This window comes from Vanacampus margaritifer, chromosome 9 (assembly GCF_051991255.1).
Source record: "Vanacampus margaritifer isolate UIUO_Vmar chromosome 9, RoL_Vmar_1.0, whole genome shotgun sequence".
NCBI classification, from domain to species: Eukaryota; Metazoa; Chordata; class Actinopteri; order Syngnathiformes; family Syngnathidae; genus Vanacampus; species Vanacampus margaritifer.
Genome location: NC_135440.1, coordinates 19,876,679 through 19,903,685, shown reverse-complemented (window position 1 = coordinate 19,903,685; position 27,007 = coordinate 19,876,679). Strand labels below are relative to the sequence as shown.

General features: G+C 39.4%; 2 protein-coding genes across 3 annotated transcripts; one reads left to right on the top strand and one right to left on the bottom strand.

Moving 5' to 3' along the window:
- Window positions 1-1,366: 1,366 nt before the first annotated feature.
- On the top strand, window positions 1,367-10,094 carry LOC144058154 (uncharacterized). Its single transcript, XM_077576443.1, has 12 exons — window positions 1,367-1,980; window positions 2,661-2,800; window positions 2,939-3,114; window positions 3,366-3,526; window positions 4,734-4,874; window positions 5,165-5,286; window positions 5,474-5,642; window positions 6,457-6,602; window positions 6,714-6,829; window positions 6,885-7,011; window positions 8,264-8,397; window positions 8,485-10,094. The coding sequence occupies exons 1-12, from the start codon at window positions 1,523-1,525 to the stop codon at window positions 8,608-8,610; spliced, it is 2,016 nt and encodes a 671-aa protein (XP_077432569.1). The 5' UTR covers window positions 1,367-1,522; the 3' UTR covers window positions 8,611-10,094.
- On the bottom strand, window positions 9,198-26,331 carry col28a1b (collagen, type XXVIII, alpha 1b). 2 transcript variants are annotated; one of them, XM_077576440.1, is made up of 35 exons: window positions 26,231-26,331; window positions 25,866-26,000; window positions 23,280-23,848; window positions 22,545-22,565; window positions 22,404-22,463; window positions 20,974-21,027; window positions 20,850-20,894; window positions 20,754-20,780; window positions 20,633-20,677; window positions 20,506-20,550; window positions 19,248-19,301; window positions 18,291-18,359; window positions 18,130-18,198; window positions 17,307-17,375; window positions 17,005-17,073; window positions 16,565-16,633; window positions 16,428-16,496; window positions 15,862-15,930; window positions 15,726-15,797; window positions 15,580-15,648; window positions 14,736-14,807; window positions 14,580-14,648; window positions 14,253-14,321; window positions 14,122-14,190; window positions 13,986-14,054; window positions 13,856-13,924; window positions 13,709-13,777; window positions 13,561-13,629; window positions 13,369-13,449; window positions 12,901-12,936; window positions 12,414-12,450; window positions 11,794-12,348; window positions 10,751-10,941; window positions 10,338-10,557; window positions 9,198-9,367 (listed from the first exon to the last, which is right to left on the bottom strand). In XM_077576440.1, exons 2-35 carry the CDS (start codon window positions 25,993-25,995, stop codon window positions 9,198-9,200), a joined length of 3,519 nt encoding a protein of 1,172 aa, XP_077432566.1. In that variant the 5' UTR covers window positions 25,996-26,000; window positions 26,231-26,331. The 2 variants fall into 2 exon arrangements, with proteins under 2 accessions (XP_077432566.1, XP_077432568.1); XM_077576442.1 differs by having other exon boundaries at window positions 23,280-23,845.
- Between the last annotated feature and the right edge of the window lie 676 nt (window positions 26,332-27,007).

The window sequence follows — 27,007 nt, the reverse complement described above, 5'->3', positions numbered from 1 at the left end:
GACAACACAAGCAACGAAACATCATTCATATAATGTAAGCAATAATACGTGAATTCGTAAAGCACGTGGAGTATTTTCGTGTTGCCTGTAGGTGTTAAATGATTTGATGACAGGCAGGTTCACCAGGTTGAACGCTCCTAGGCAGACTCAGCTCCTTTTGCCCATCAGACCCACAAAGGTTTGAAACCTGTGTACTGGAAATTGAAGACGAAAAAAAAAAAGGTCAATAGTTTTAACGTTTCCCCCCCACACACATTTTAATTGTCTTTACTTACGTTTACGTGCTGCCTGACTTCTTGTGGCTTTAGAGAAATATACATATATATTTTTTAAAAACATGTTTCCAAATCTGCAGTTTTATATATGATCAAATGTCAGGCTTACCAGCGTTTTTCTTGAAAAATCGCTGAGGTGGTGGTGGTTTCCTGGCCATCCTTGTCAATATATCTTCAACTAAATGCGACTTTTCACATCTCAGCTAGTTTAAAAAAAAAAAAAAGGGCAAATTTTATTTGGTCATTTTATATAAATGTGGAAAAAATAATAATCTTACCTGATTTATGCACTTGTCTCCGTCCAGACAGAAAATGTTAGACAGCAGTAGAAACAAAATAACAAGTTTGATCATTGCCATTGTAATCCACTTTTTCTGCAGTTTAACGGACTCTTGCTACCTTCTATATGCCAATGGGGAGTTACCACAGCTATGATGCTGCTGAATATGATGAGGATGATGATAAAGATGCATTATGGGAGGGTGTTTACCTCCATGCATAATTAATTACACACACATCTCTCAATTTTCTCTGCACCTTGCTTCATTAAGTCAGCAATTTTCACGTTCCTCAAGAGACATTTATGAATCGTGACAGCAGCTCTAGGCACTCTCATCCAATTTAATCCTCATACGTTAGAGCCTACCGTACTGTAATGGCCAAGGCAGATATGTATAGTACTGGGGGAAAAAAAGACATTATTTTGTAATATTGAATACAATTTAAAGCAATAATAGAATTTATTTTCTGTCCTTCTTGATCCCGTGGCCACTTTGACGTCAATTTCACCCAACAGAAGGCGGCAGTGCAACGCTGCGAAGAAATCAAGATACACTAGTACAGTATTCAAGTTAGGCGGCCTTAGTGAATGGCAACGTAAGATGGCCGTCAGACAGTGATTACTTGTAATATATTATAAAAACAATAGTCTTTTATTCTAATTCAGCTAAACTCTTCAGGAAAAAATACAATGAATTAAACTAGTTCATGGTCAATACAAATTTATGTTACTGAACATAAAAATTCTCGTCATAAAAAAGGGTGACAAAAAGTTGTGTTTACATGATTTTGTACCCACTGCGGCCGCCGTCATCTGCATTCGGACACGCCTCTATCGCAACAAAACGATTACCAGCCGCCACATTTGACTGCAACTCCGTCAAGAGTCTCAAGTATAAACTTGAAATGAAATAAATGTGCTAAATTCATCGTTTGAGCCGACTCAACATTTGTCCCGGGCGGGAAGAATGTTGCCTCCGTCGTCTCCTGTGCTCTACTTCCTGCTTGTAGCGAGCGTTCACGTGACGTTCGCCGCCAAACAGATACCGAAGCGAAGGCACAAGTTGATCGACGATGAGGTGCGCCGAGCGGGCTTGGAGCCCCGCGACAACTTGGTGGAGCAGAGAAGCTCCGGAGGTCTGGAGCCTGGAGAACCGGCTGCCGCGTTCACGGTACCGACTCTGAGTGGGGAGTTTGTGTACCAGCCGGGAGAACAGGGCTCGGCGGGGGTCTCGGTGGTTATCCACGCTTTTACCAACAAGTCGGCTTTCATTGAGTGTTTGTGGAGCTCCTCGGCGTCCTTGGCCAGCCTCGTGGAGGAACTGCCGGCCAGCGCTCAGGTGCTCTTCCTATCTCTGGACGACTCCGCGGCCAAGGACGCGCTCTGGATGCGGGAAAGGCTGCACGAAGCCGCCACCAAGCACGGGTGACTGACTCACTACTAAACAAATAACAAGTACAGTGGACCCCCGCGAATAGCGAAAACATGCATATAACTGTACAAAAATACTCTATACATCAAAAAAAAAATTCAAAACCGGTGATAAACCTTCTAAATGTGTTTTCCACCACCTCCCCCCCCCCCCAAAAAAAGGGAAATGGGAAGAAAAAGACACTAAAATCAAAACAACAACAAAAAATACAACAATTGCTATCTAAAGTTACCCCCCCCCCCCAAAAAAACAAAAAAAAACAGCAAATGTTCAAAATTCAGATAAACAAAGGAGGAAAAAGGCTATTTCAGGATGCTTAGGTTGTTCGAAAAGCATGTAAGCAAATCAAATCACATGTTTACGTTTTGACTTTTGAGCTAATGTTACATTTTATACATGTAATTCAATATTACCTGTAATGTAATGGTAAATGGAGTGCACTTAATTGGAACATCTACAAATAGCTAATAATAATTAGTTAAAATTTAGAAAATATTCAACAGTATAATATATTTGCAGAAGCACATTAATTGTAATTTATATAGTAAGTAAAAACAAACTGCCAGACAGATGACTTATTTTATTATTTTTACAGATTCACGCCTTAAATATAGCAGTACTGTATGTTATTTATTTGTGTGTGATTCCTGTGTGTGTGCGCGTCTTTTATCAGTCAAAAGGAGGTTTTATCCAGACTTCATGTGTCTCCGGTGCCGGTATTTGCTGTTGGCAACTGGATCGCCAGCGTCTTGTACTCCTGGGCCTGCACGGGGCACAATTGCGGCCTTGCCCAGGCTGTGTTCACTTCACAAGGTGAGTGACTCGACCCCCACCCCATACTGGTATTGGTCTGGAAAAAAAGTGGTTTCAAACATCCATAGTAAAACCCCATAAAAAAAAAGATTACACATAACTCGACCTGCAAGCTTAAGGTGCTCTCCATTTGCGCAGGATGGGATATTCCCGTGATTGTCAAGCGACTGGACGCAAGGTACGACTGGCTGACAGGTCGCTGGGCTCGGACGAGGTACGAGTTGAGGGACGCGGGGGACGGCTGCGAGCCGTCGCCGTCTGTGGAGGGTGCCGTCGCCTGGCTGTCAGAGGGGAACTGCTCCTTCTTCACCAAGGTGACATTAGAATCATAAATACAGTCAGTCAATATGTTTGATTGTGAATTGGGCAATATAAGCGCTATAATTACTTAATTGGACCTGTTATAGTGTTTTAGTATAATATGACATAAACACAATTTGTGAACACTTAAGGAGGCGAAAATGAAAAATAAATGAAAACAGAGTATAGTGCAGTAGTAGTATTTGATGCTCTTCACTCTCCATTTTGTCTGTGACAGGAAGTGAGTGCTTTTATCTCTCCACAGGTCCAAAACATGGCCAAGTCCAGCGCGTCTGGCGTGCTGGTCTACGCTCTCGCAGGAAACGCCATCCAGGACATGAACTGCGTGGACGCCGAGTGTCTCACGCCACTTGAACTGCCCGCAGCCATGGTGCACATCCATCCGGCCGTCACCCGCGCGCTCAGGTCTCATCGCCACATAAAAGCCTTAATCCACCACCATGGAGATGACATTTTAATGCTGTTATTAAAACCTTTGATAAGCATCGATAGCAGATACACATGAAGGTCATTCGGATTAATGCTGATGCCAGACATTATTGACAACACTGGCACCTGTCCGACACATAGTCGTCGTAACTAACTATTATATAGTTTTCGTGGCACTCTATAGTACTGTAATTTATAATAAGGTACAGTAATAACAGAATTAAAACATTTGGGAATCATGATAATTCAATTGCAATTGTGCCTCTCCTACTGGTGTGTGCGCGTTGGACACCAGGGGGCAGTATAATACATACAAAGCAAAAGATGATTTAAAAAAAAGTTGTAATCTTTCGAGTATGCAGTAAACTAATTTCGTTCTAGAAAATAAATCATCATAAAATTAATAGTATTTTTTTGGGGGGGGGGGGTGGGGGGGGGGTCTTCCCATTTTTTGAGAATGGAAAAAAAATCTGAATCTTAGAATAAATCATATAATGTTGTGATAATAAAATCAGACTTTGTTCCAAGAAAAAAAAATATGGCAAGAGATTACAAAGTTACAATTTTCAAGACAGGAAGTAAAAAAGGAAAAAAATTCTCGTTACAAAATGAAAAAAAATTCTAGATACATTTTTTTTCCTAAGAAGTGATAAAAAGTAGTAGTTTTGGGGGGATGAGTTTTTGTAAATATTGAAAACAAAATTCTAATGTGTTGCACAAGTAAAAAAAAATAATTCAAGGACAAGTCACAGTAGGAGATTAAAGATAAATTAGAAAAATGCAAAAAAAAAATCATTTTGAGAAAATCCTATAATCTCACGAGAATAAGGGTGCATTTTAATTTTTTTTTTTGAAAAAAGTTATTTTGCAACTTTCAAAATGATTTTCCCCCCAGAAAAAAGTCAGAATCAAAGAAGTAATTTGTTTTTCAAGATAAAACGTTATATTATTTTATTGGAAAAAAAAGTCTTAGGGTGCTTGTGAGATTTTGCGAGAAAAAGTTTTCTTGAATTAAGTCATATTTTTCTAGAATATTGTCGGAATTATTTTTCATTTATGCATTTAATTTGCATGTTTATTTTTTTATTTATTATTATTCAAACACATTATAAGTCTTGTTGTTCCACGTTGTATGCTCCAATTTTAATTTGCTGTGTTTGTGCTTTTTTTTTCTTTCCGACAGGTCAAGTGTAGCTGTGAACGTGTCTTTCCAGACCACCCCGTCTCCCAACTTCTTCATCGGCATCGACCAGCAGGGGGCGCTGGCCGAGATGGGCTGGTTCCTCTACCCCTCCTTCAACTTCCTCAACTGGCAGGCACAGTGGTGAGTGAGTGAGTGAGTGCACTAGATGGGCCTGATAGCAATCTGAAATGACTCAATCCTGGCGTAAATTGCGTTGTATTGTTGCTGCGTTTTGAAGAAAGAGAGGGGCAAAGGATGTCAGCGGCCAGCAGAGGGTGCTGTTAACTCAGGTTTGCTGCCTGGACGGGCAATGAAAAAAAATCATAATAAAAAATCAACAGATTATTTTCACGTTATTACAGTTAGAAAACTATTTGAGCGTATGTACATATACTGTACATTATAATATAAATGCATATTTTTGTGTTCAGGTTTGACTTTTCCACAGCTCTGCAGCTGAAACTGGAATCTCCCGCAACTGTAGTGCCTGTCTTTGCCAACGTGCAAATGCAAGGGGACAAAGGGGCCATTGCTGATGTCAACATCCCGCCAGGTGGCGCTATTTTGTCTTTTAATTTGTTTACATTTTAAGTGATGCCTTGAGATTTATGACTTGAGTTTTTACAGATATGATCTGCTATAGGCCACAATTTACAAATTAACAAGTGCATTCACAGAATGACTTAAAATCGAATATGTAGGTCACAGTATGTAGTGACAATCTGTTTGTGTGTGAGCAGACTTATCTACGTTTGACACGCTGATGTTGGACGTGTCATTGTCGTGTCCCGGCAGCAGAGACGCGTCATGTCCTCAGTGGGATCACACGGTTCAACTTTTTGTCTGCTGCGATCACCTGGGACCTTATTGCCATGTCGAGCTGGGACGCTGGATCACCGCTTTCCGAAGGTGGGGCCACCCAACAAAAATATTTGATCATATTAGCACTTCTCTTGAAAGTGTTTTTACGTTGTTTTTAGCTTGAAAAATACTGTCCTTTTTGCTTAAAAATGTTTTTTTGTTTTTTTTAAATAGACTTTTTAGCTGGCAAAATAGAACTTTTTGGCAAAAATACAGTTTTATTTCGCCCAAAAAAAAATCTATCTTTTGCCGTTTTTGACCTTAAAGTTTTTTATTTTGTCTTAAAAATGTCTTTTTTTTCATCTCAAAATAGAAATTGCTATCTTGAAAAGTGCAATTATTTAATCTTATAAAATACTGACTTTTGAAATAAATAATAAATAGTTTTTGTTTGGAAATATACAATATTTTATCTTGTAAAATACTACTTTTTACCTCAGGATTAGAACTTTTTATCCTATTTTATTTTAAATCCAAAAAGTCCTTTATTTATTTTATCTCTGCTTTATCTCGCTGTTATCTTTCAAATTATTCATTTTTATCTTGAAAAATACTATTTTCGTGTTACAAAATTCTTAATTTTTTCTTAAGGTATTAAATTACATTTAGTAAAAAAAAACATTTTGTGTCTCAATATTTATGCTATAAATATTAAATAAATTAATATAAAAATAAATACATAAATTATTATAATTTATATATAATAAAATACCACTTTTTTATCTGGTACAATTTAACTCGTGGCCCAAATTCTCCTTTTTACAGTACACGTTTCAAAACAATAGAAATATGACAGCAATATTGTATCGCAAATTCACCACAAACCCACCCGTCTTGTTCCTATCATTCGTGTGATTTGCAGAAGGATTGGTCGCTGGCAGACAGACGTGTCTCCCCTCCTTCCGGTGCTGGACGCCGGCGTTTGCCGCTTCACCATGAAGACGGCTCCGTGGGCCATGCCCTGGATGGTTTCCCTCAACCTGAGGTTCAGTGTCGCCAACCGCACAGGTAGAATTGGGCTCGGTGAAGCAGCATGTGGTTCAAGACAATTTGAGATTATTGAAGAGTGCGCGATTATGAACACAACTCTTGGTTTTCGATATCCAATTGTTCCATCAGGAGAGAAGCTCCGCCCTTTCCGAGTGATGTCACTGTACGACGGCGGAACCTTCGACAAGACGTACAACCAGCACTACCCGCCAATCAAGTTCCCGGTGCCCGCCTCCGCCGAAAAGGTAAGACGCGCTTTCTACAAGATGGCGGACAATTCTGACAGCGTGCGGCCCGCAGGTGGAGCTCTACGCCGTCATCACGGGACACGGCAGCGACGACAACGGGTGCGGAGAGTTCTGCGTCACCTCGCACCACTTCCTGGTCAACGGCGTTCACAACAACACGCGTTCCTTCGACTCTGCGGGTGAGCAGCGATGTTGTTGGATACTTAAGTCATTTTACTCGGTGCTAATTGGCAGAATAAAAGCAAACAAATCTAAAATATAATGAAATATTACATTTTAATGAAGGGAATCAGGGTGGAATATTGGTGGAAAAAATAGAGAGAGATGAGGACAAAAGTATGGTAATGGTAAAAAAGTACATTTTTACTAGAATGAAATTGTAATGTACAAGCATAAGCAATAAATTTGTAATATTAACACAAGGCGTCATTTTATGACAATATCGTCGTACTTTATATGTGGCATAATCTTGAGTTTAAATTTAAGATAAAGAAAAAGTCAGTCAAGTAGGGAGTTTACCTAGGGAATTTTGCAAGGTTGTAACATTTTGAGAAAAGTAATTTTTAGGATTATACATTGGCAAATTAATGGAAAAAGTTGCAATTTAGCAAGTATTTTTACACAATTTTACACAAATTTACCCATTTGTTATTTTACAGCAAAATGTTTATTTTACGTGAAAAGTAGACAATAACAGCATATTTTAATTGTATTCATTGTAATGTGAAGTTAATTAACACGGGAAGTCATGAATTGAAAAGATGAGAAAAAAAACATATGAGTAAAATAATCCAGAATTTTAAATTGTGATTTCATGAAAAAAAGGGATTTTTACCCCCCCCCCAAAAAAAATTGCATTTTCATGATTATACTTATGCAATTTAAGATTATCATTTTACATTATTAAAAAAAATAAATAAAGTTGTTTATTTATTTGTCAGACTCATTTTAAAAAATATATATTTTACATGAAAAAAGCATGAAAAGTATTTACTGGATGTGATGAGAATGTTATAATTATATTCATTGTAAGGTGAAGTAAGTCAATATGAATTTGAAATATTTTACAAGGAAAAAATGACTTTTTTGATACAGTAATTAAGTCGCATTATTAAGAGAAACGTTTTAATTTTATGAAAAAATTGTGACTGAGTGAAGTGATTTTTTTTCATTTTTAGAGCACAAAATCATAAATCAATATAAAAAGAAGCCATTTTGCGAAAAAAAAGTCACAAAGATAATGTCTACTTGCGAGAATGAAGTGCGAGAGTACATTTGGAAAAAAAAGTTTTCAGTCTATGAGAAGTTTTAAATTCCAAATATTGAGAGGACAAAGTCATCATTTTACACAGAGAAAAAGCATCAATTATTTTAAGGAAAATAAAGTAGTCATTTTCCCAGAGACTGACTTAATGCCAATTATTGGCGCAGGCTCAGCGCTGGGCTGTGCCGAGCGCGTGAAGGAGGGCGGCGTGCCCAACGAGCACGGCACGTGGTTGTATGGCCGCGGGGGCTGGTGTGACGGACTGCAGGTGGACCCTTGGAGGCTCGACGTCACCGCACAGGTACGAGTCACTACTTAAGTACAGTGGATGATCATCATAACAACGATAACAAAGTCATGTTTTTGTGGGTGTTTATGCTCTTTGCAGTTGGATGTTAGCGGTCAGGCATCCAACACGGTTCGGTACTTCGGTCTGTTCAACGGGAAGGATCCGAACCCGACTCAGCAGCCAGGTTACATCGTCATGTCGTCTTTCCTCATCTTCTACAAATGAACGCCAAACAATTTCCTCTTTCAAAATTTCAGTTGATTCATCTCTTGTTCTTAACGATTGTAATTTATAATTATTGTCATATTTAATATATAAAAAAAATCTTAACAATTAATTAGGGATTTTCGATACCACTTTGTTTCAGACTGCTATCGTGAATGCCAATACCTTAAAATAAGGCAGGGTATCGGCCCGATACCGATACCTGGGCCATTCGTGATTTAAAATGTCAACTTGAATTCTTTGCAAATCCATTGATTAAATTAAACATATACAATTATTATTATTAATTAATTACTACTGTTAAAAAAATCCCAGTGACAAGGGTAATTGAAAAATACATTTTATTTATGCCCATTACACAGTATTTAAAGAAACATGAAAAAAAATATATAAGTACAAAAAGTTAGTGTTTAAAAGTGTTCAAGTACATAACGTAAGTAACATCACCGACATTTTCTTTATCCTCTTTGGTAATAATTCAAATGTCATTAGAGTCATGCTTTTTGAACATGGAAGCACCTTTACCAAGAACATGATGATGATGATGATGATGATGATGATGATGATGACATTATATATGGTTGAGGTTAGACCCGCACGCAGGTTTGTTTGCATCGCTTCTCGTTATCAAACTGGTTGGCGTTGCCGCGACAACCTCCAAACCAGAACTGAGCACAGGCGTTAGCCTCGGAGTCGTAGTACCAACGCACCACGTAGTCTCGACACGGACCCGGGTCCAACGGCGCCTGGCAGAGCTCTGATGGTGCGAAAAGAAACCAGAAAAAAGATAGTTTAAATCATTTTCTTTCATAGTTTGGAAAACACTTTCATCACATGGCTTGCATTTTAACTAAACCTGTGATTTCAACACTAGAAAGTACGTTTTAACTTTTTTAGGAGAAAACTAAATCTAAATATTAGAGGGAAAATCTGTACAATTACAAGAAATAAATTGAAATTATTCAGAGAAAACAGGCGTAATAATACAATGGTACATAAATTAGAATTTTATTAGAACATTTTATTTTAAAAGCTATTAGAGGAAAGCTCTAATTAATGACATTAAGAGAAAAATATGAATTGTGCCACTACATTATGAGAAATAAATTCAAAATATTGAAACACAAAGACACAAAAGTTGTAATTTTATGAGGGAAAATGTGTATTTTAAGTTCTTAAGTTATAACACTTATTTCATAAATCTTTAATTTTCAAAAATAAAATAAAATTAAATAATTTGGTGCAAAGAACTAATTATGAAAAAAAATCATAATTTATGACATTAAAGTCATAATTTGATGAGGAATAAATTTGAAAAAATATGATGTATTATTATGAGAAATATATTCAAAATATGTATTAAAAATGCATACAGTTGTATTTCTAATTGTTTTTAGAAAAACTGTTTCATGACAATTGTCACGATGTAATTTTACAGATTGTACCATTTTTTTTTAAATAAAGTCCAAAATGTCATAATTTCAGTTGTAGTTAACGCTGTCACAATTTTATGTAAAGAAAATTCTACAAGGATAAGGTCATAAATGCTTTAATGTATTTGAAACATTAAGAGAAACAAGTTAGCATTTTTGAGAGCAAAAATTTTCTTATTTTTTGAGAATAAAATCACATGATTACAACATTGTATTTTAAATAGAAAACCAATCCTTTTTTTTTGTCCATTTTTATATTATTCTTATTAAAAGTACAAAAACGTCATCACTCACCTGGGGTGGTTTGTGGCGTCTCTAGCGGCGTTTTGACGGTGGGAGCAGTTTGCCCGTTGACGACAACCTTTGGCGTGTGTCGGCTGGGGGCCTTGCCGTCTGGTCTCAAAGGTTGTCTGTCAAAGAACGGAAGTCTCTGTTCTCCCGATGAGCTCCGGTCGTCCGTTTTCAATCTTGGAGTGGTCGTTTGTCTATCGGGATAAGATGGCGGTGGGTGCGGCTGTCCAAGAGAAAGCACATTTATGTCTAAATGATGCTAAGCTAACTTAGCATACCGATGGCTAGTCAACCATGACGTAGACGGAGGACGACAACAAAATCAAGGACGGCGGTAGAGTTGGATGACTTACCAAAAAGTGAAACTATTAATAGCTCGTTATTGTGTTGGAAAGTTGGAAATTAGTTGTCCTCACCGTCACTTGAATCCTGCGGAAGTCTCCCGTGAAGGTGGGCGTGTTGACGTCGGTCCTGGTCCAGGGAGGCTGCCGGACGTCACTACCGGAGACCTCAGGACGTCTCAGGGGAAATTCACCACTTGGTATAGAGCGGAAAAGAACGCTGCTACTGTCCTCGCAGATGTGGCTCAGGAGTTTCTTCTCCAGGGCTTGAATGTTGAAATAATGGAGAAAAGAATCATTGGTACAAAGAGAATGAAAAGGAGTTTGAAGCTAAATAAGCAGTGTTGTCACGGGTAAGCCATGTTTAAGAGCTTTAACATAGCACGTTAGCTTGCTATCAGCTAGTAATCTTCAGCAACAAATCATAACAGTCAGCTTTATCTCACGAGAATTTAATACTCTTTAAACTAGCTGATTTGTCTGGTGAGAACATTTATTCAGATGTCAACATAAAGAGAAGTAAGCCTAACCTAGTATGTTTTGTTTGAAAAGGTTTAACTTGACGGGTTAGCTTTTTAGTAGCTAATCATAGTCAGGTATAGCATTTTAGCTCGCTAGCAACCAGTAACTCTGTCTCTACGTGCAGTTTTGTCTGGTGAGAACGCTAAAATAGCACTTTCCAGCTAGTGACCTTCAAAAACAAACTACAACAGTGTGAGGTTTAACAGTTTGCTACTCGTAACCTTGAACGAAATTAGCAATTTTATCTGGAAATATCTTCGCACTAGCATGTCAGCGCCATAGGCGCTAGTAACCTGTAACTAAACGTGCAGCTTTGGTGAGAACCTTGTAGCAAAAAAAAAAAAAAAAAAAATCATACTATTGTTAGATTTAGCACATTAGCTCACTCGCAGCTAGCAACCGTCCCTCTATTTTTATTAATGCGTCTCATTAGAGTCGTGGGGAGTGAGCCAATCCCAATGCATGCATGTTTTTGTAATGTAGGAAGAAGCCTGAGTAAGATCAGAACATGCAAACTCCACACAGAAAGGCAGAGCCCAGATTCACACTGTGAAGCCCAGCTAGCAAACTTCAACAACAAACGGCACCTCATTCACCTGGCAGTGTTTTGAAGTCATCAATGAGGTGCACGTGGTCAGCGTCCGGTTCCGAAGCCATGAGGTCCAGCTCCTTCTTGAACTCTCCAAAAAACGGGTCGCTGGTGTTCACCACCCCGATCACAAACATCTCAATGTCACTCGCCCGGGCCTCCCTCACCGCGCTCTCAAGACTGACCGAGTCTCTCTTGTCGGCCTGGCCGTCGGTGATGACCACAGCCACTTTCCTGACGCCGGGCCGAGCCACCCGGAACAGTCTGTTGGCCTGGTGGATGGCGCTGCCCGTGAAGGTGCCCTCGCCCAGGTAGGTCATGGAGCGCACCGCCGCCTTCACCTGGTCCCGAGACGCATCCTGGCTGAGGCTGACTACCACCACGTTGATGTGGCTGTAGAGCACCACGCCCACCCGGGTAGTGTCCCGACCCACTGACGCCCGGTCCACCAGGGCGCTCACAAAGTCCTTGACTACCTCAAAGTTGTCGGGGCCCACGCTCTCTGAGCTGTCGATGACGAAGACCAGCTCAAGGGGGCTCTGGCGGCAGGTCACCCCGCAATCTGGGATGGGAGACTTTAAGTGTGAACGCAAGCCAGAAAAAATGGAGAAATCGTGTTTGACTTACTGCAAATGGATCGCACAATTTTGATGACTTCTTCCCTCTGCGAAATAGAAAAATGCAAGTTTTCATGAACTTGGATGGATCCTGGAATTTTTCTGTCTTAATTCAGCCCCCAAGTTTGGTAGGTGTGTCTACCATGTGTAGACCCACAAAAAGAAGCCATGCTTGCAAATGGACAGCAAGTCGGCCAATTTGGTTGGAAGCGGGAATGCCACTTTTCAGGGATTTAGATGGCGTACCTCAAAGAGTTAGAAAACATTAGCATCCAGTACGTAGAACTGGGTCGTTTTTTAGATGAAGCAAATAGAAGCACAATTTTGACAATTTTTTTTTGACTGAGTTGCAACCTTAAGTAGTACTCCAGAAAACAACTGATTAAAGCGTCAGTCGTCCAATGTAGCATTTAGGGTACAGAACTTCCGTTGGACAAACCCCCACCTTGAGAGTCACTCCACATGTATATGGGTGTCGAGTTATGGGAAAGACCTACCGTAAGTCCAGGTTCTCCTTTATATCCGACTCTACCCTGTGATTTAAAACAGAGTATGTTAGCATGTAGTCTTTGACAGTGGAAATTCCAGAGAATGTCATTTAAAGATCAAATTTTAAAAAAACTTGATTCCTTTCAAATGGTTGCGTAATCAAACTGTTGTCAAAGAGAGATCTGAGAAAAATGGTGAGGATGCTGATTTTTTGGTCTACATTTTTACTGTCGTTTCGGTTGTGACCGAAAGTAAAAGGTTATGCAAAATCATCTTCTTGGATGCCTTCCGATCGCACTCCCTGGTGAGGTGTACCAGGCAACTAATTGGGAGACCTTGGGGCCAGACCTAGACCTGCTGTCTCTCACATCCTTGGTTTGGATGCACTGACAGAATGACTCCATAAAGGAAAAAAACGGAATCTGATGCTTCAAGAACCATCCATTCATAATTTTTTGAACAATAATATCACATACTGAAGGTCCAGTAACTCCTGGTTCTCCAGTCGTCCCCCTGTCTCCTTTTTTTCCTTTCTCACCGGCAAAGCCTCGGTCGCCCTGCAAGAAGAATGTAGCGTCCATCTTGTTGGTCTTGTACCACAAACCGGCAAACAGAAAGTGGAATGGTTGCAAGGCTAGAATGTGTCAGCATGGACATTGTCACAGTACCTTATCACCCTGTAGTCCGACTCCAGTAGGACCCCTCGGGCCAGGGATCCCCTGAAATCCAGACTCCCCCTGGAGATAGGTCCAATTGTGACATTTATACTTTGGCCATGATTGGACAGGAAGTGGAATTAGCTGCTTCTTGGTTTACCTTTTGCCCTTGGATGCCCTCGCCTGGGGGTCCCTGTGGACCCGGAGGTCCTGTTATGCCAATGGATCCCTACAGGGATAAAGCAACAAGGACTCATGCTCCCACCTCTGGATTCATGTGTACAAAAAAAATTCTGGCACTGACTACCTTTGGCCCGTGAAGTCCAATTCCCGCTGGCCCTGCAGGTCCAGAAGGTCCAGGCAGGCCTCTGTCTCCCTGGATTATAGGAGATAAAATTAGCTTTTTGTTATCATTCCTCAACATACTTCATCGTTACCTTTGCTCCAGGTAGGCCGACACCATCTGCTCCGGTCTCTCCTGTCAAGCCAGGACGTCCCGGCTGACCCTGAGGCCAAGAGTTTAGAATGAAGATGTATAAAGACTTGCAACTGATGCTGGACTTTGATACTCACTGAAGGGCCTGGAAAACCTTCACCTTTACCTCCAGGCAACCCCGAAGACCCCGGTGGCCCTCTGTCACCCTTCAAAACAAACCACATTGTCAGCTCTGTGGCGCACGACAAGATCAAGTACTTTAACTCACCTTGGGTCCGGTTATACCCCGCCCTGGTTCGCCCACAGCTCCAGCGAGACCTTGCGGGCCTGGATCTCCCTGAACACAAAGGAACAGACATTGTCATTTAAGTTTCCTATAGTGGTGCCTTGACTTTGGAGTGCCACAACAGTGCTGTTTTGCCAATTAAAAAACATGTTCCCAAAAATGTTGGTGTTGGTGAGGCCAGAACAGATGAATGACTTTTCCATTCATTTCAGTGGGCAAAGTTGTTTTGATATACTAGATTTGAATCACTAGCAATAGCCATTGAACAAATAAAGTCAAGATACCATGTTGGGTGCCCCACTGTTTTACCTTAGCACCAGGTAGCCCCCTTCCTGGTTGTCCAGGTGTACCGGGTGGCCCAATAAATCCCGGATCACCCTACATACAAAAACACAACAAACTTAGGAAGTTGGAAGTCCTACTCGCAAAGTGCCTAAGATGACTTTTTTGGAAGTCGGTCCTTACCTTGGGCCCAAATGGTCCCACAGGACCAACAGCACCTGGTTGGCCTCTGGACCCTCGGTCCCCTCTAGCTCCCTGGCAAAATACTTTTGGGATTAGTTTAGTGTTCTATCTCCATCCATCCATCATCTACAGCTTATCCAGGGTCGGGTCGTGTTGGCAGCAGCTTTAGCAGTGAAGCCCAGATTTCCCGCTCCCCAGCCACTTCAACCAGCTTCTCCGGCGGGATCCCAAGGCGTTCCTAGGCCACCCGAGAGCGTGCCCTGGGTCGTCCCGGCAGTGGGACATGCCCGGAACGCCTCTCCAGGGAGGCGTCCAGGAGTCATCCGAACCAGATGCCCGAGCCACCTCAACTGGTTCCTCTCAACGCGGAGGAGAAGTGGCTCGACACCGAGTCCCTCCCGGATGACCGAGCTTCTCACCCTATCTCTAAGGGAGAGTCCGGACACCCTGCGGAGGAAACTCGTTTCGCCCGCTTGTATCCGGGATCTTGTTCTTTCGGTCACGACCCACAGCTCGTGACCATAGGTGAGGGTAGGAACGTAGATCGAGAGTTTGCCTTTTGACTCAACTCTTTCTTCACTACAATGGACCGATACAGAGTCCGCATCACTGCAGCCTCTGCACCGATGTTCTATCTCCCTCCCAAGCAATTGACCTTACATAATATCTTTTCGACTGACATTGCACATTCAAACCAAAAAGGCTAAAGTCATTATTGGAGCCGTTTCCCCTGATTTCTCAACTCTCCGCCTTGGCCAAATGATATACAAGCGTTTGTTTACTAATAGTGCCATTGGAGAGTTTGCCACCTCAAGGTCTACGACAAGATCATGAAAAGCTTTACCTTCTCTCCAGGGGCACCTTTACCAGGACTGCCATCTGGTCCCCTGGGTCCTGGAAACCCAATGTCACCCTGGCATTGAAAAATGACAATGCATCAAAATTATTTTGTGTACTTAATTGTGGTATGAACAGGATCATTGGTGGTACCTTTTGTCCCGGGGTTCCGTCTTCTCCCGGTTGACCAGGTAGGCCTGGTAGGCCTTCAGCTCCCACGTCCCCCTGAGGAATACATTCAAAGTCAATGGTGGTCAAGTTCAACTGAGGTGAGATTAGGCATGCTTACTTTGGGACCTGGCACTCCCACACCTCTCTCACCGGCTGGTCCTGGGATTCCAGGAAATCCCTCATTTCCCTAAATTTCAGACAAAAACATTGTTATTGTTTTTCCCCCCACCATTAAAAATACATGTTATGCCTTTTGAAATAAACACAAAAACTGGGAAAAAGTAGTTAAAAGTTGGCAGCAAAACACTTTTGATTCAGTGATTTAGTAAATAATGTAGACTAACACACAAAATAATAGCAAATCCGCAATTATATCAGGCAACACTGGATACTAGGTTGGCAGCTATTGTCAGGGTTCTACTAAACGATGAGCTGCCTCATGACAGCAAACACACAATTGTTTACAGTTACGTCCGACATTGGATAATGAGCCACATGCTGCTCCACGGTGCCATTAATAACCCAACCAGCCTGACCGGTTTGATTGACAGGGACAGTCTTACATCATTTGCATATTTGTGTGTGAACATACGCAGAGCAATTTCCACGTAATCAAAATGCTAAACAGCTGAAGTGTCCATCAGGATTAGCATAGCCGCAAACGGACGACTCCCCCTCACTTACCTTGGGTCCCGGAAATCCCACACCTGTACCTCCTCTGAGGCCTGCGGGTCCGGGCGGGCCTTGATCACCCTGAAAGAAAGAGAGTTAGAGTTAGTTTGCAACATCACAGATTATTTTGATATTTCCTTATTTTTTACTTTTTCTCCTTGGATTCCAACTCCAGAAGTTCCCGCTGGACCTGGCAACCCAGATTGGCCGCCACTACCCTGAGAATAAAAATCTCGTTAAATCTTTTATTTCATTAAATGCAAAAGCATAATGGGAAACATTTCCTCCCGTAAAAGTGTGAAAATATGCGATACAAAGCGACCATAGTTTTACCTTTGCCGCATACTTTAAAGAGATTTGAGCAAATTAAATAATGTATGCCTTGTTAAAAAAAAAAACATGTTTTGAGCTACAACTTTAATTATTTCTGTGACCACTCTCATATCTCAAATCATCTTTCCCAATTAAAATGAATGGAAATGTCATGTTTCAGCATCCTAAAAAAATGAAGCAAAATTTTTTGTAATGTGTTTTAGTAAAAAAAAAAAAAAAAAAGCCAGCAGATAGCATAGCATTTTTTATTTTTTACCTTGTCGCCTTTGAACCCGATGCCAGGTAGCCCGCGATTCCCCCGGGGTCCTTCAAATCCTCGATCTCCCTGGAACATGTCAATACAACAGCTATTTTAATATTCATATAGTACTATTAAAAGCACATGTATTGTACTTAAAACTGTACTAAAATTTAAGTCATTTTAACATTATGCACAATTGAAACCTTAAATTCAGTGATTCTTTCACATACCACTAGAGGGAGCCCACATACCACATTTTGAGAATCACTTTACAACATGATGTGTTTATGTTATTTAAATGGCAACAAAATTCCCACCTTGGGTCCTGGCAGCCCTTCTCCAGGCGGTCCCGGGTTGCCTCGAGTTCCGGGTGGTCCTACAGGACCCTGAAACAAGAGAGCAAAATGTACATGTGTAGATGTACTGTAACATTGTGACCTATTTTCTTTTAGTGCTTGGCCTGCGACCAATGTTTCCCTCGCTTCTTTTCTATTTTGGACTCTAAAATGTATTTACCTGACATGGCCTCCCACAAACTATGAAACATTTTTTCTTAATTCAGTACACACTGTACTTACTGGGAAATAGAATAATTGTTATCAATGCACAATATGCTGCAGTGGAAATGTCACGTCAACATGTTTTTCATGAAAAGAGAAACTCATGGAATTGTCATCATAAAATAGAATGCGTATTACAGTAAATAAATAAAATCGTTAAATTGTCATTAACTTTTTTTTAAAAATATATATATATTAAAAAAAAAAGAGAGAAAGAAAAAAAAACTTTTTTTTTAAATAATTTTCTTTTTTTAAAAAAGGAGAGCAATGATGATGTCAAATCGAATGAACAATACTGAGCTCTCCTGGAAAAAAAATAAAAAAAATAAAAAATTGTCATTAACTATTTTTTTCAATTAATTAAATATTTTTTAATTGTTAATTTTTCATATTTATTTGATTTTGACAGACAATAAAAACATCCCCAAACCTTAGTTGATAAAAAAAAAAGATTTTTAATCTAAAAAATTGACTGTAAAAATTATCATCAATTATGCTGAAGCACAAACCTACGATGTAACACAAAATATTGTAATACAGCAAATTAAAATGCAAAGATGCACATTGTGTCGATACGCACAGATAGTCCTGGTTCTCCAGTACCGACTGGGCCAGTTAGTCCAGGTCTACCCTGGTTTCCTTTTTCTCCCTAAAAACATTCATATTTGATAGAATATTTTACATTATTATTATTCTTCACATTTTGCTTTATTGTTGTAATAAATGATGATCATGAGTCACCTTGGCTCCTGGGAATCCAATACCAAAGTCTCCTGGTGGTCCAGCATTACCACTCGGCCCTCTGTCACCCTGTCAACAATAACATTGAATTAGAAAATCACATATTTTAATTGAGACTAAAATTGGTCAAATAATCAATTTATAGTTGCAACTTATTTGTGTCATTTTAGTGATACAAAAGTGAAGACTTTGTGAATACTTCTTTGTGAACTCTTTTCGGAGTTAATGCCTGAAATTTTCCCATGTGCCATAAATCAATTCATATTTCCCCTGCATAAAGACAGCCTTGTCCAAAGGTTAGGGGTCGGCCCGAGGGCTCGTTCGTTAAAGGTCGTTTACTGTATGTGCGTGATTGTGTGACACGCCAGGCATTGACGCTGACAAAGTGCAGCGCTCCATGCATCATTTGTGGGAAATAACCTTTAAAATATTCAATTGTGATGCTGTTTTTCCCTCTTGACGTTTTACAACTTTATCATGATGCTCACTTGACAAACCAGAAAGTTCGGAATAGGCGAAAAGACCCTAAATTGGTCACTTCAAATCAAAATGCCAAACTTCCTGTGCATTTCCTACATGGCTTCTTGAGACTTTTTTTTTGGGTGGGTCTACTCATGACACACATGTCCATCAAATTTCATGTTGCTTTTTTTTTTTTTTTTTTTTGGAGAAGAAAAAAAAAATCATTTTTTCTGGAGAAGAATTTTTTTTTTTTAATTTCTGGAGAAGAAAAAAAAAAAATATTTTTTTTCTGGAGAAGAAAAAAAAAATTCATGTTGCTATATGAAGCTAATCAGGAGCTCAGCTGGATTTTTCCCAAAACCCGAGACATCCTACAGAGCCATTTTTTTGGGTGGCTTGCCAGGTGTATATTACACCCGGGTGAACATGTCTGTAAAATTTGTCTGGTGGACCTTCAGTTCAAACAATCGCGTGTTTACATAAGCTAAAAATTACTTTTTGTCCATTTGGTCCCTCAGGTCCAATATCTCCAGGTGGTCCAATCTCACCCTGCAAAGTATATTTCATATATTAATCCAACATAGAAATGAAGTTTTACCTATAATAGCACATTTTCAAACATGGTAAGAGTAGATCAAAGTCAACATGACTGGCTTTCATGTTCTATAGCTTTTCACAGCAAAACACGTTTTATTCGGACAAGCGAGCGTCCAGGTCGCCGCGCTAATCCCGCCGCACAAAGTCCAAGAAAAATATCCTGCGAGCCTGGATTCACTGCTTTTGGATGAGGATTAGCCGGAAGCCAATATTCACATTCCATGAGTGCAGAGGTGAATATAGACAAATTCTGCTTCCACTCCTGTCGTATGGTACGCTTTGATGTACACGTTTTGTAGCAAAAAGGATGCCTGGGAGAATATGTTGCCATTTTTGTTCATACTAGCATAACAGTACAAAGAAGAGTGGGAACATTTTCATAAAGAGTACCAAGTTTTTGTTGTATTTTTCACCTAAAAAAAGGAAGGAAATTAAGTCTGAAAAAAAAAAACATTCTGACAATATACAGACCTAGTGATGACAATAAAGTTGAAAAATTGCAAGAAAAAAAATCAGAACATTCCAACAAAAAAATATGGATAAGATGTTTTTTTAGGGGGAAAAAAGAAATCCGATATTTTAGTCATACTTTTATGAGAAAAAAATAAAATTGTCACAAAATAGACCTAAAGATATGAGATTAAAGTTGAAAAAAAAAAAGAGATTGGAGAAACTAGCCAAAAAGATACGAGAATGAAGTTGAAATATTTAATGTTTTAATTTTTTTCTATAAAGAGTTATTAGGATAATAATTTAAAATGAGTAAATAAATTACTTAGAATTCCAGAATACAATTATTTTATCACTGTAGCTCGTAGAATAAAGCTTCCTGTCAATATTAAAATTTTAGAAAATTAAAATAAAATAAAAATTGGGAGAGAAAAAATATATTACAGCTTCATCACAATTTTTCTTCTGAAATTTCTGACTTCATTCTTATTGATTTAAAATTCATTTTTGAAATATTACAACTGTATTCTCATGAAATGCTGCCTTTTTTCACGATAATATGATTTTGTTATCAATGCATTTTTTTAATAGAATTTTTTTTGCATTTTGCAACACAAAATATATATTCAAAAGAATGCACATTGAATTGATGATCAAAAATCTATTAAATTAAAATATTTTTATTAGATATGAGAAAATATTGCACCTGTTTTCCTTTCAGTCCTTGTGATCCAATGGGCCCTTCCAAACCCTGGAAGATGACATCTGATTGATTATTACGAGCCCTAATTGAGAGCTTAAAATTCAAATAATAGTTTCAGTCAGTCACATACCGGGTCACCTTTCCCGCCAAGAGGCCCGCATTCTCCTCTGTCCCCCTTCAAAGGAACCATTTACATATCATTTACTGTAAGTGTTTTCATGTATTCATCATTTATTAAATAAGGCACCTACCTTGCTGCCTTTAAAACCCGGACGTCCCTGCAAGACAGTCCTTCACAATTAAGAGTCTCACCTCAAATTAATGGCGTGAGATGGGACGAGGTTTACCTCGGGGCCGCCACTTCCTGGTTGACCATCCACACCGGGCTCCCCCTTGAGTGGCAACACCAAACCCATAAACATCCACAGATTAGCTTTCTAGATAATTGAATAGTAATTTCTGATGGCCTACCCTGGCTCCTTTGGGACCAGGTGACCCTCTGAAACCTGCATCCCCTTTTTGGCCCTGAAATGAGACATTTTCGTTTTAAAAAGTACACTGAATAAATGTATTGAAGTTTCATTAAGCAGAATTGGCAACAATCCTTCAATCAGTACTTAAATAGTACTTGTTTAAAGGGGAAGTCAACTTTATAAAAAAATCTTGACAATAAGTTCTATGCAGCCCCACTAGTTTAAATACGGTATTCTGATTAATACTGCGTTAGTGGACTATGAGTTAAGCAGGAAAATCCAGCCGTTTTTATCAATATCAGAAGGCGGCCATTTTGCCACTTGCTGTCGAGTGAAAATGACATCACGTCTCAGGTAACACCCAAACACAGATCAGCTTTAGAAAACAGGTGAGCTGTGATTGGTCAATGCCTGAGCCAAGTAACATTGATGTCATATTCAATCGACAGCAAGTCTCAAAATGGCCGCCGCCTGAGATGGATTAAAAATGGCTGGATTTTGCTTCATAATTTATATTTCACAAATGTAATAAAAATCAGATTAGACTAGTGAGGTAAAGAAAACGAGAGGTAAAACGCCGAAGGGACCTCAAGCAGCTGAGATGACGCAGAATTAGCAATATATCTTCTTGACACTACTTTAATCACCTCTTTTTGATTTTTGACTGACTCTCGCTGGACTGTACATTCCTAAAATGACGTCTTCAAAAAAAGTTACATTTAGTAGCAGTATATCTTATATTAGCGTATAGTAGCACTCCATTGCGAATAAGTCATGCTATTAGCTTAGCATCTTCGGCTAATGTTGGGTTGTTTACGGTGCTATTTCTATCTTAGTATTGCTAGCGCTGCTATTTTGTTGATGCTGGGCAGCTTTTTCTGTGACTTGTTATCATGACTAATTGCTTTCCCAATTTTATGCCATTTAATTGAGAAAAAGCACTCATGCACATCACGTGAGGCTTCAATCAAATCAAACTTCCTTTAAAAAAAAAAAAGAAGCTTAAATACAAAAGTAAAAATAAAGGCTAAGTAAGTAAAAACAGTAACCAATTTTCTTAACGAGAGCCATGGATGGGGAATATCTTGCTCATCCAAATATGTTGCGTCATTGTTGTTAGCTAGCTAGCTTTGGCTCAACTTGCTTCTTTAATTCTTCAACTGCTGTCCCAGTGTCCTTGTTTTTTACACCATAAAAATTCGCCAAGATCATGGTTGACTTTCCCTCCCTCTGATAATGTGTTTTTTTTCGTGTCATCATCCACAAAGGTTGAAAAAAAGTAGCAAGCCTGTTTTGGCTAAGTAAGGAGGAGAAAGCACCGAGATCATTTTTTTAAATGTAGGGAGTAAATTTTAAAAAAGCCCTCAGAAAAATACTCATGTAGCCATGTAGGGTATTTTTGTATATAAATATATATAAAAAGCTCACCTGAGCTCCTGGTGGGCCTGGCTCTCCGCCTTCACACAAACACACCTGCATTTCTGGACACTAGCAATAAGAACATGAGAAATAATAAGTCAAAAACAATCATTCGTGTTGTTGAAGTTCAATTAAAGTGAGGCGACGTACCTCTTGTAATACGACTGAGCCCTGGAAGGAAAACAACAAACATGAGTGGAATTAGTGAAGGAGACTGAACTCAAGTGAAAACACAACTCAGTAGCAATGTAGCCTATGTATAAACATCAAGAAAATAATTTAACATATAGTCTTTGATTAACCTCATTCATATTTTCCTAAACATCCAACATAAGAAAAAACAAGTCTTTGACGAAACACAGACATAATTGCTTAAGAATGAGGAAAAAAAACATCAGAGCAAGTTGTGTTTCATTAACCTTATGTGTATTCCAATTGTGTTTTCAGAAATATCAATTTGTCTTTGATAAACTTAACTTACAAATTTCTACAAATTTTTACAAAATTCTACAATTTTCCTAAACCTCAATGAAATTTTGCGAAAAAAAACTTTGGCAAACCTAAAGAACGTTTTTTTTTTTGTAACCATCAAAGACGATTAGTCTTCAATAAACCGAAGATACACGTTTTCACAAAAACTGAGACCTTGATAAGACGCACGAAAAGCCTTCAATGAGTATACATACATTCCAAAACCGTTTTTGTAAACATCAAAGACCGTCTTTGATGAACCTAACCTACATTTTTTTGTAAACATCAAAAGCAGTTAGTGTCTTTGATGAACCCAACATATTTTCCCCCTAAACCGCAAAGAAAAAAATATTGTCTTTGATGAACCCACAATATATATATTTTTTTACATCAAAGACACACATCAGCGCTCACCATCTCTTTGAGCAGCTTCTGCTCCATCTGAGGGTCCTGAAGGCTTTGCACAAACTGCTGAGCCGGCGCACTGGCCACTGCCCTCAGCTTGGCGCTGTTGGCCCCCTGCTGGGCGATGTGCGACAGCCCCACCGCGAAAATCTTCACGCCGTGCTCCTTCGCCTGGATGGCGGCCGCCACCACGTCGGGGTTCCGCGGGTGGTCCACGCCGTCCGTCATCAGCACGGCCACGCGGACGCTGTCCTCCGGGGTCTCCCTCACCAGCATCTCCGTCGCGTTCCCGATGGCGTAGGTGGTGTACGTGCCGTGGCCGATGTAGCTCATGACGCTGACCGGGCCGTGGAAGGCGTCCAGGTTGGTCCACTCGGAGAAGCGCTGCTCCACGGACACGGAGCTGCTGTACTGCAAGGCGGCCATTCGCACGCTCAGCGTCCAGCCGGCAACCTGCAGCATGGACAGACGCGTGCTGAAGCCCAGCACGAAGGCCTTCTGCTTCTCAAACAAGCTGATTTTGGCACTCTCGGAGCTGTCCAGGATGAAGACCACCTCCAGGGAGCACGGGCGACCTGCTGCACACAAATACAACACTGAGGCCATTGGATGTTGTGGTTTAACTGATCTCGTAGGCTTACTTTTGGTAAACAACCCAACAGATTTGGATATCAATATGTTACTTGAAAACATCAGACAACATTAGTATATGATGAAAAAATATTTTTTTTGGTGATTCATTTTTCCTGAACACCAGAAAACTTTGTGTGTTTGATAAACTTAGAGAAAGTTTTTCGTAAGCATCCCAACCCAACAAGTTTTGTTTAAAAAAAAAACCCATTAGACTTGAAAACGTAACATGGGTGTTTGTAAACATCCCAACCTAACATACAAGTGTCTTTGATAAACCTAAAAAAAGTTTTTGTAAAAAAAAAAAAAAAACAGTCAAAGACAATTGTGTGTCTTTGATTAAACCCAACCTGTTTCCTCACAAATTCCAACCAAAGTTGCATAATGTTCATCAACATCAAAGACAGCCTTGTGTCTTTGATCAACCGAGCAAACGTGTTTCCGTAAACATCCCATAACAGGATGGACCTAAATCTAAAACCATCAAGCCCATTTAGAGTCTTAGATAAACCTAACTAACTAACAGATAGTAGATACATGAGATCGGCGGACGTACACATATATGTCGCCAGAGTTCATCACCTGCAACTCATTCTCTATGTTAACTCATTCACTCCCAGCCATTTTCACTGAAGTAACCCCCTTCTCTTCCAGCTGTTTTACTGGATTTTGACTTATTTTGAAAGGGCCACATAATATTGTGTTCTACTGCTATAAAAAAAATGGATCCTACCAAAAGAAAGATTAGAGTCTCTTCTTTCATCAGGAAAACAGTATATTTGTATCTGTTTCTGTTTCGCAGCAATTATCATTAGAATATAACTAACTACAAGTTTCATCATTATTCACAAACCTGTTGAAAACACTGGGGAAAAGAGCTTTTTTGCAACATGGCCCTGGTTGATCTCTTATACTCTGCTGCCACCTGCTGGACATTTTTTTGTAATAACTACCACTGCTTTAAGCGGCCTCTTCAGATCAGAGACTGCATCAAAGCCTTATGCTCTAAATCATCAATCATCAAGATACATTAGTCTCTTCTTTAATCAGGAAAAAAAAGTATATTTGTATCTGTTTCTGTTTTGCAGCAATTATCATTAGAATATAACTAACTATAAGTTTTATCATTATTTACAAACTTGTTGAAAACAGTGGGGAAAAGAGCTTGTTGCAACATGGCCCTGGTTGATCTCTTATACTCCGTTGCCACCTGCTGGCCATTTTTTTGTAATAACTACCACTGCTTTAAGCGCCCTCTTCAGATCAGTGGCTGCATCAAAGCCTTCTGTATGCTCTAGCATAAAAAAAATCATCAATCATCAAGATACATTAGTCTCTTCTTTAATCAGGAAAAAAAGTATATTTGTATCTGTTTCTGTTTTGCAGCAATTAGCATTAGAATATAGCTAAGTTTTATCATTATTCACAAACCTGTTGAAAACACTGGGGAAAAGAGCTTTTTTGCAACATGGCCCTGATTGATCTCTCATACTCTGCTGCCACCTGCTGACCAATTTCTTGTAATAACTACCACTGCTTTAAGCGGCCTCTTCAGTTCAGAGACCGCATCAAAGCCTTCTGTATGCTCTAGCATTAAAAAAAATCATTAATCATCAAACGTATAAATACGTTTTTGGGACCATGGCAATATTTAAAATAGAAAGTTTTTACATGTTTTTTGAGAGCAAATCAGTTAATCGGGATCTCCACTGACAGTACGTTATCTGTACCACCGGCAAACGGTCACAAATTAATCACCTATGAGGGGGTTGATAACGAGCATTCTTGATTGGGACGTATACGCTCCAATACAAACAAAAAATTATTTTTGCGGCTTGGTACCAAATAACCCATGGACCGGTGGTTGGGGACCACTGATTTTTTTCATTCATTCTTCAACGAAACTAACTAACTAACTAACTAACTCACTCACTCATTCCAATCACTCATTTTTAACCGCCTTACCATTTGGCCCATTTTCATACAGCTTGTAGTTATTCCTGCGTCCGTTGCGCCTGTGGGCGGTGGTCCGGTGTGGTAGAGCACAAAACAGGAGGAGGATCCACGCGATTCCCCTCAACTTGCACACCTCCATCCCAGCTCGTATGGGATACAATTCAAACAAAAAGCAAGCGGGCCAAAACAAAGAGGAATGCACATTACATTTGAATATACCGTATGTACTGTTATCATGCTATGCTTTACATGCATAAATACAACATAGCAGTGTCGAGGTTCATATTGTAACAAATGCAATCATCCAAACAGTTGTGATTTTTTTTTTTTTTTACATGAGTTTCACATAAAACACAAAAAGTTGAAACATTTACCCAAAATGTCATGGGGCCGAGGCCACTTGTTGCAGTCCGGTCAGCTGGGGTCCTTTCGGGGGCATCCCGTCTTGTAAAACCCGACACGGACTGTCTGTGGGTAAAGCTGATGTGCGCTTTTGTGTTTGTGTGTATGTGTGTGTGCGTATGAGTGTGTGCCAGGGAGGGCGGGGTCGTCTCTGATTTACCGTTTAGTTCCATAATAAAAAATATGGATCCCAAAACTCCAAGTAGTACATTTTCCACGAGCTTAAGTGTTTTTTTTTCCTCCCTCCTCCTGTGTTTTTAGCTCTTGCACATTCGATGTTCTACTGTACATGAACAAAAAAAGCAAACAACAAGCCAACAAGATTTCCATGCGCGCCCCCTAATGTGAAAAACAGATAAGCAGTTTTTTTTAAACAGTAAGCTTATTTTAAGCAAGAACTGCTATAGTACAGATTGAAAAGTAGTGTCAGTTGTTAACATTTAAGCAAATACATTTATACATAAATTATGCTAATTATAATGATAATCAAAATAATCATTATACCTTAAGTATTGTAATAATAATCATCATTAATCTGTTATTGTTATGTTTAAAAGGCTATGATAAAAGTAAAAGTAATAATAATAAAGGTCTATCATTTTTATAATAATTAAAATATTATGTATAAATTCATTGATAGTATAATGTATGTAAAATAATAATAATAATAATAATTATTATTTAAAAATATATATATACATGGTACTTTGTCATACAGCTGCCATGGGTTTGATTCCTGGTCAGTGCCC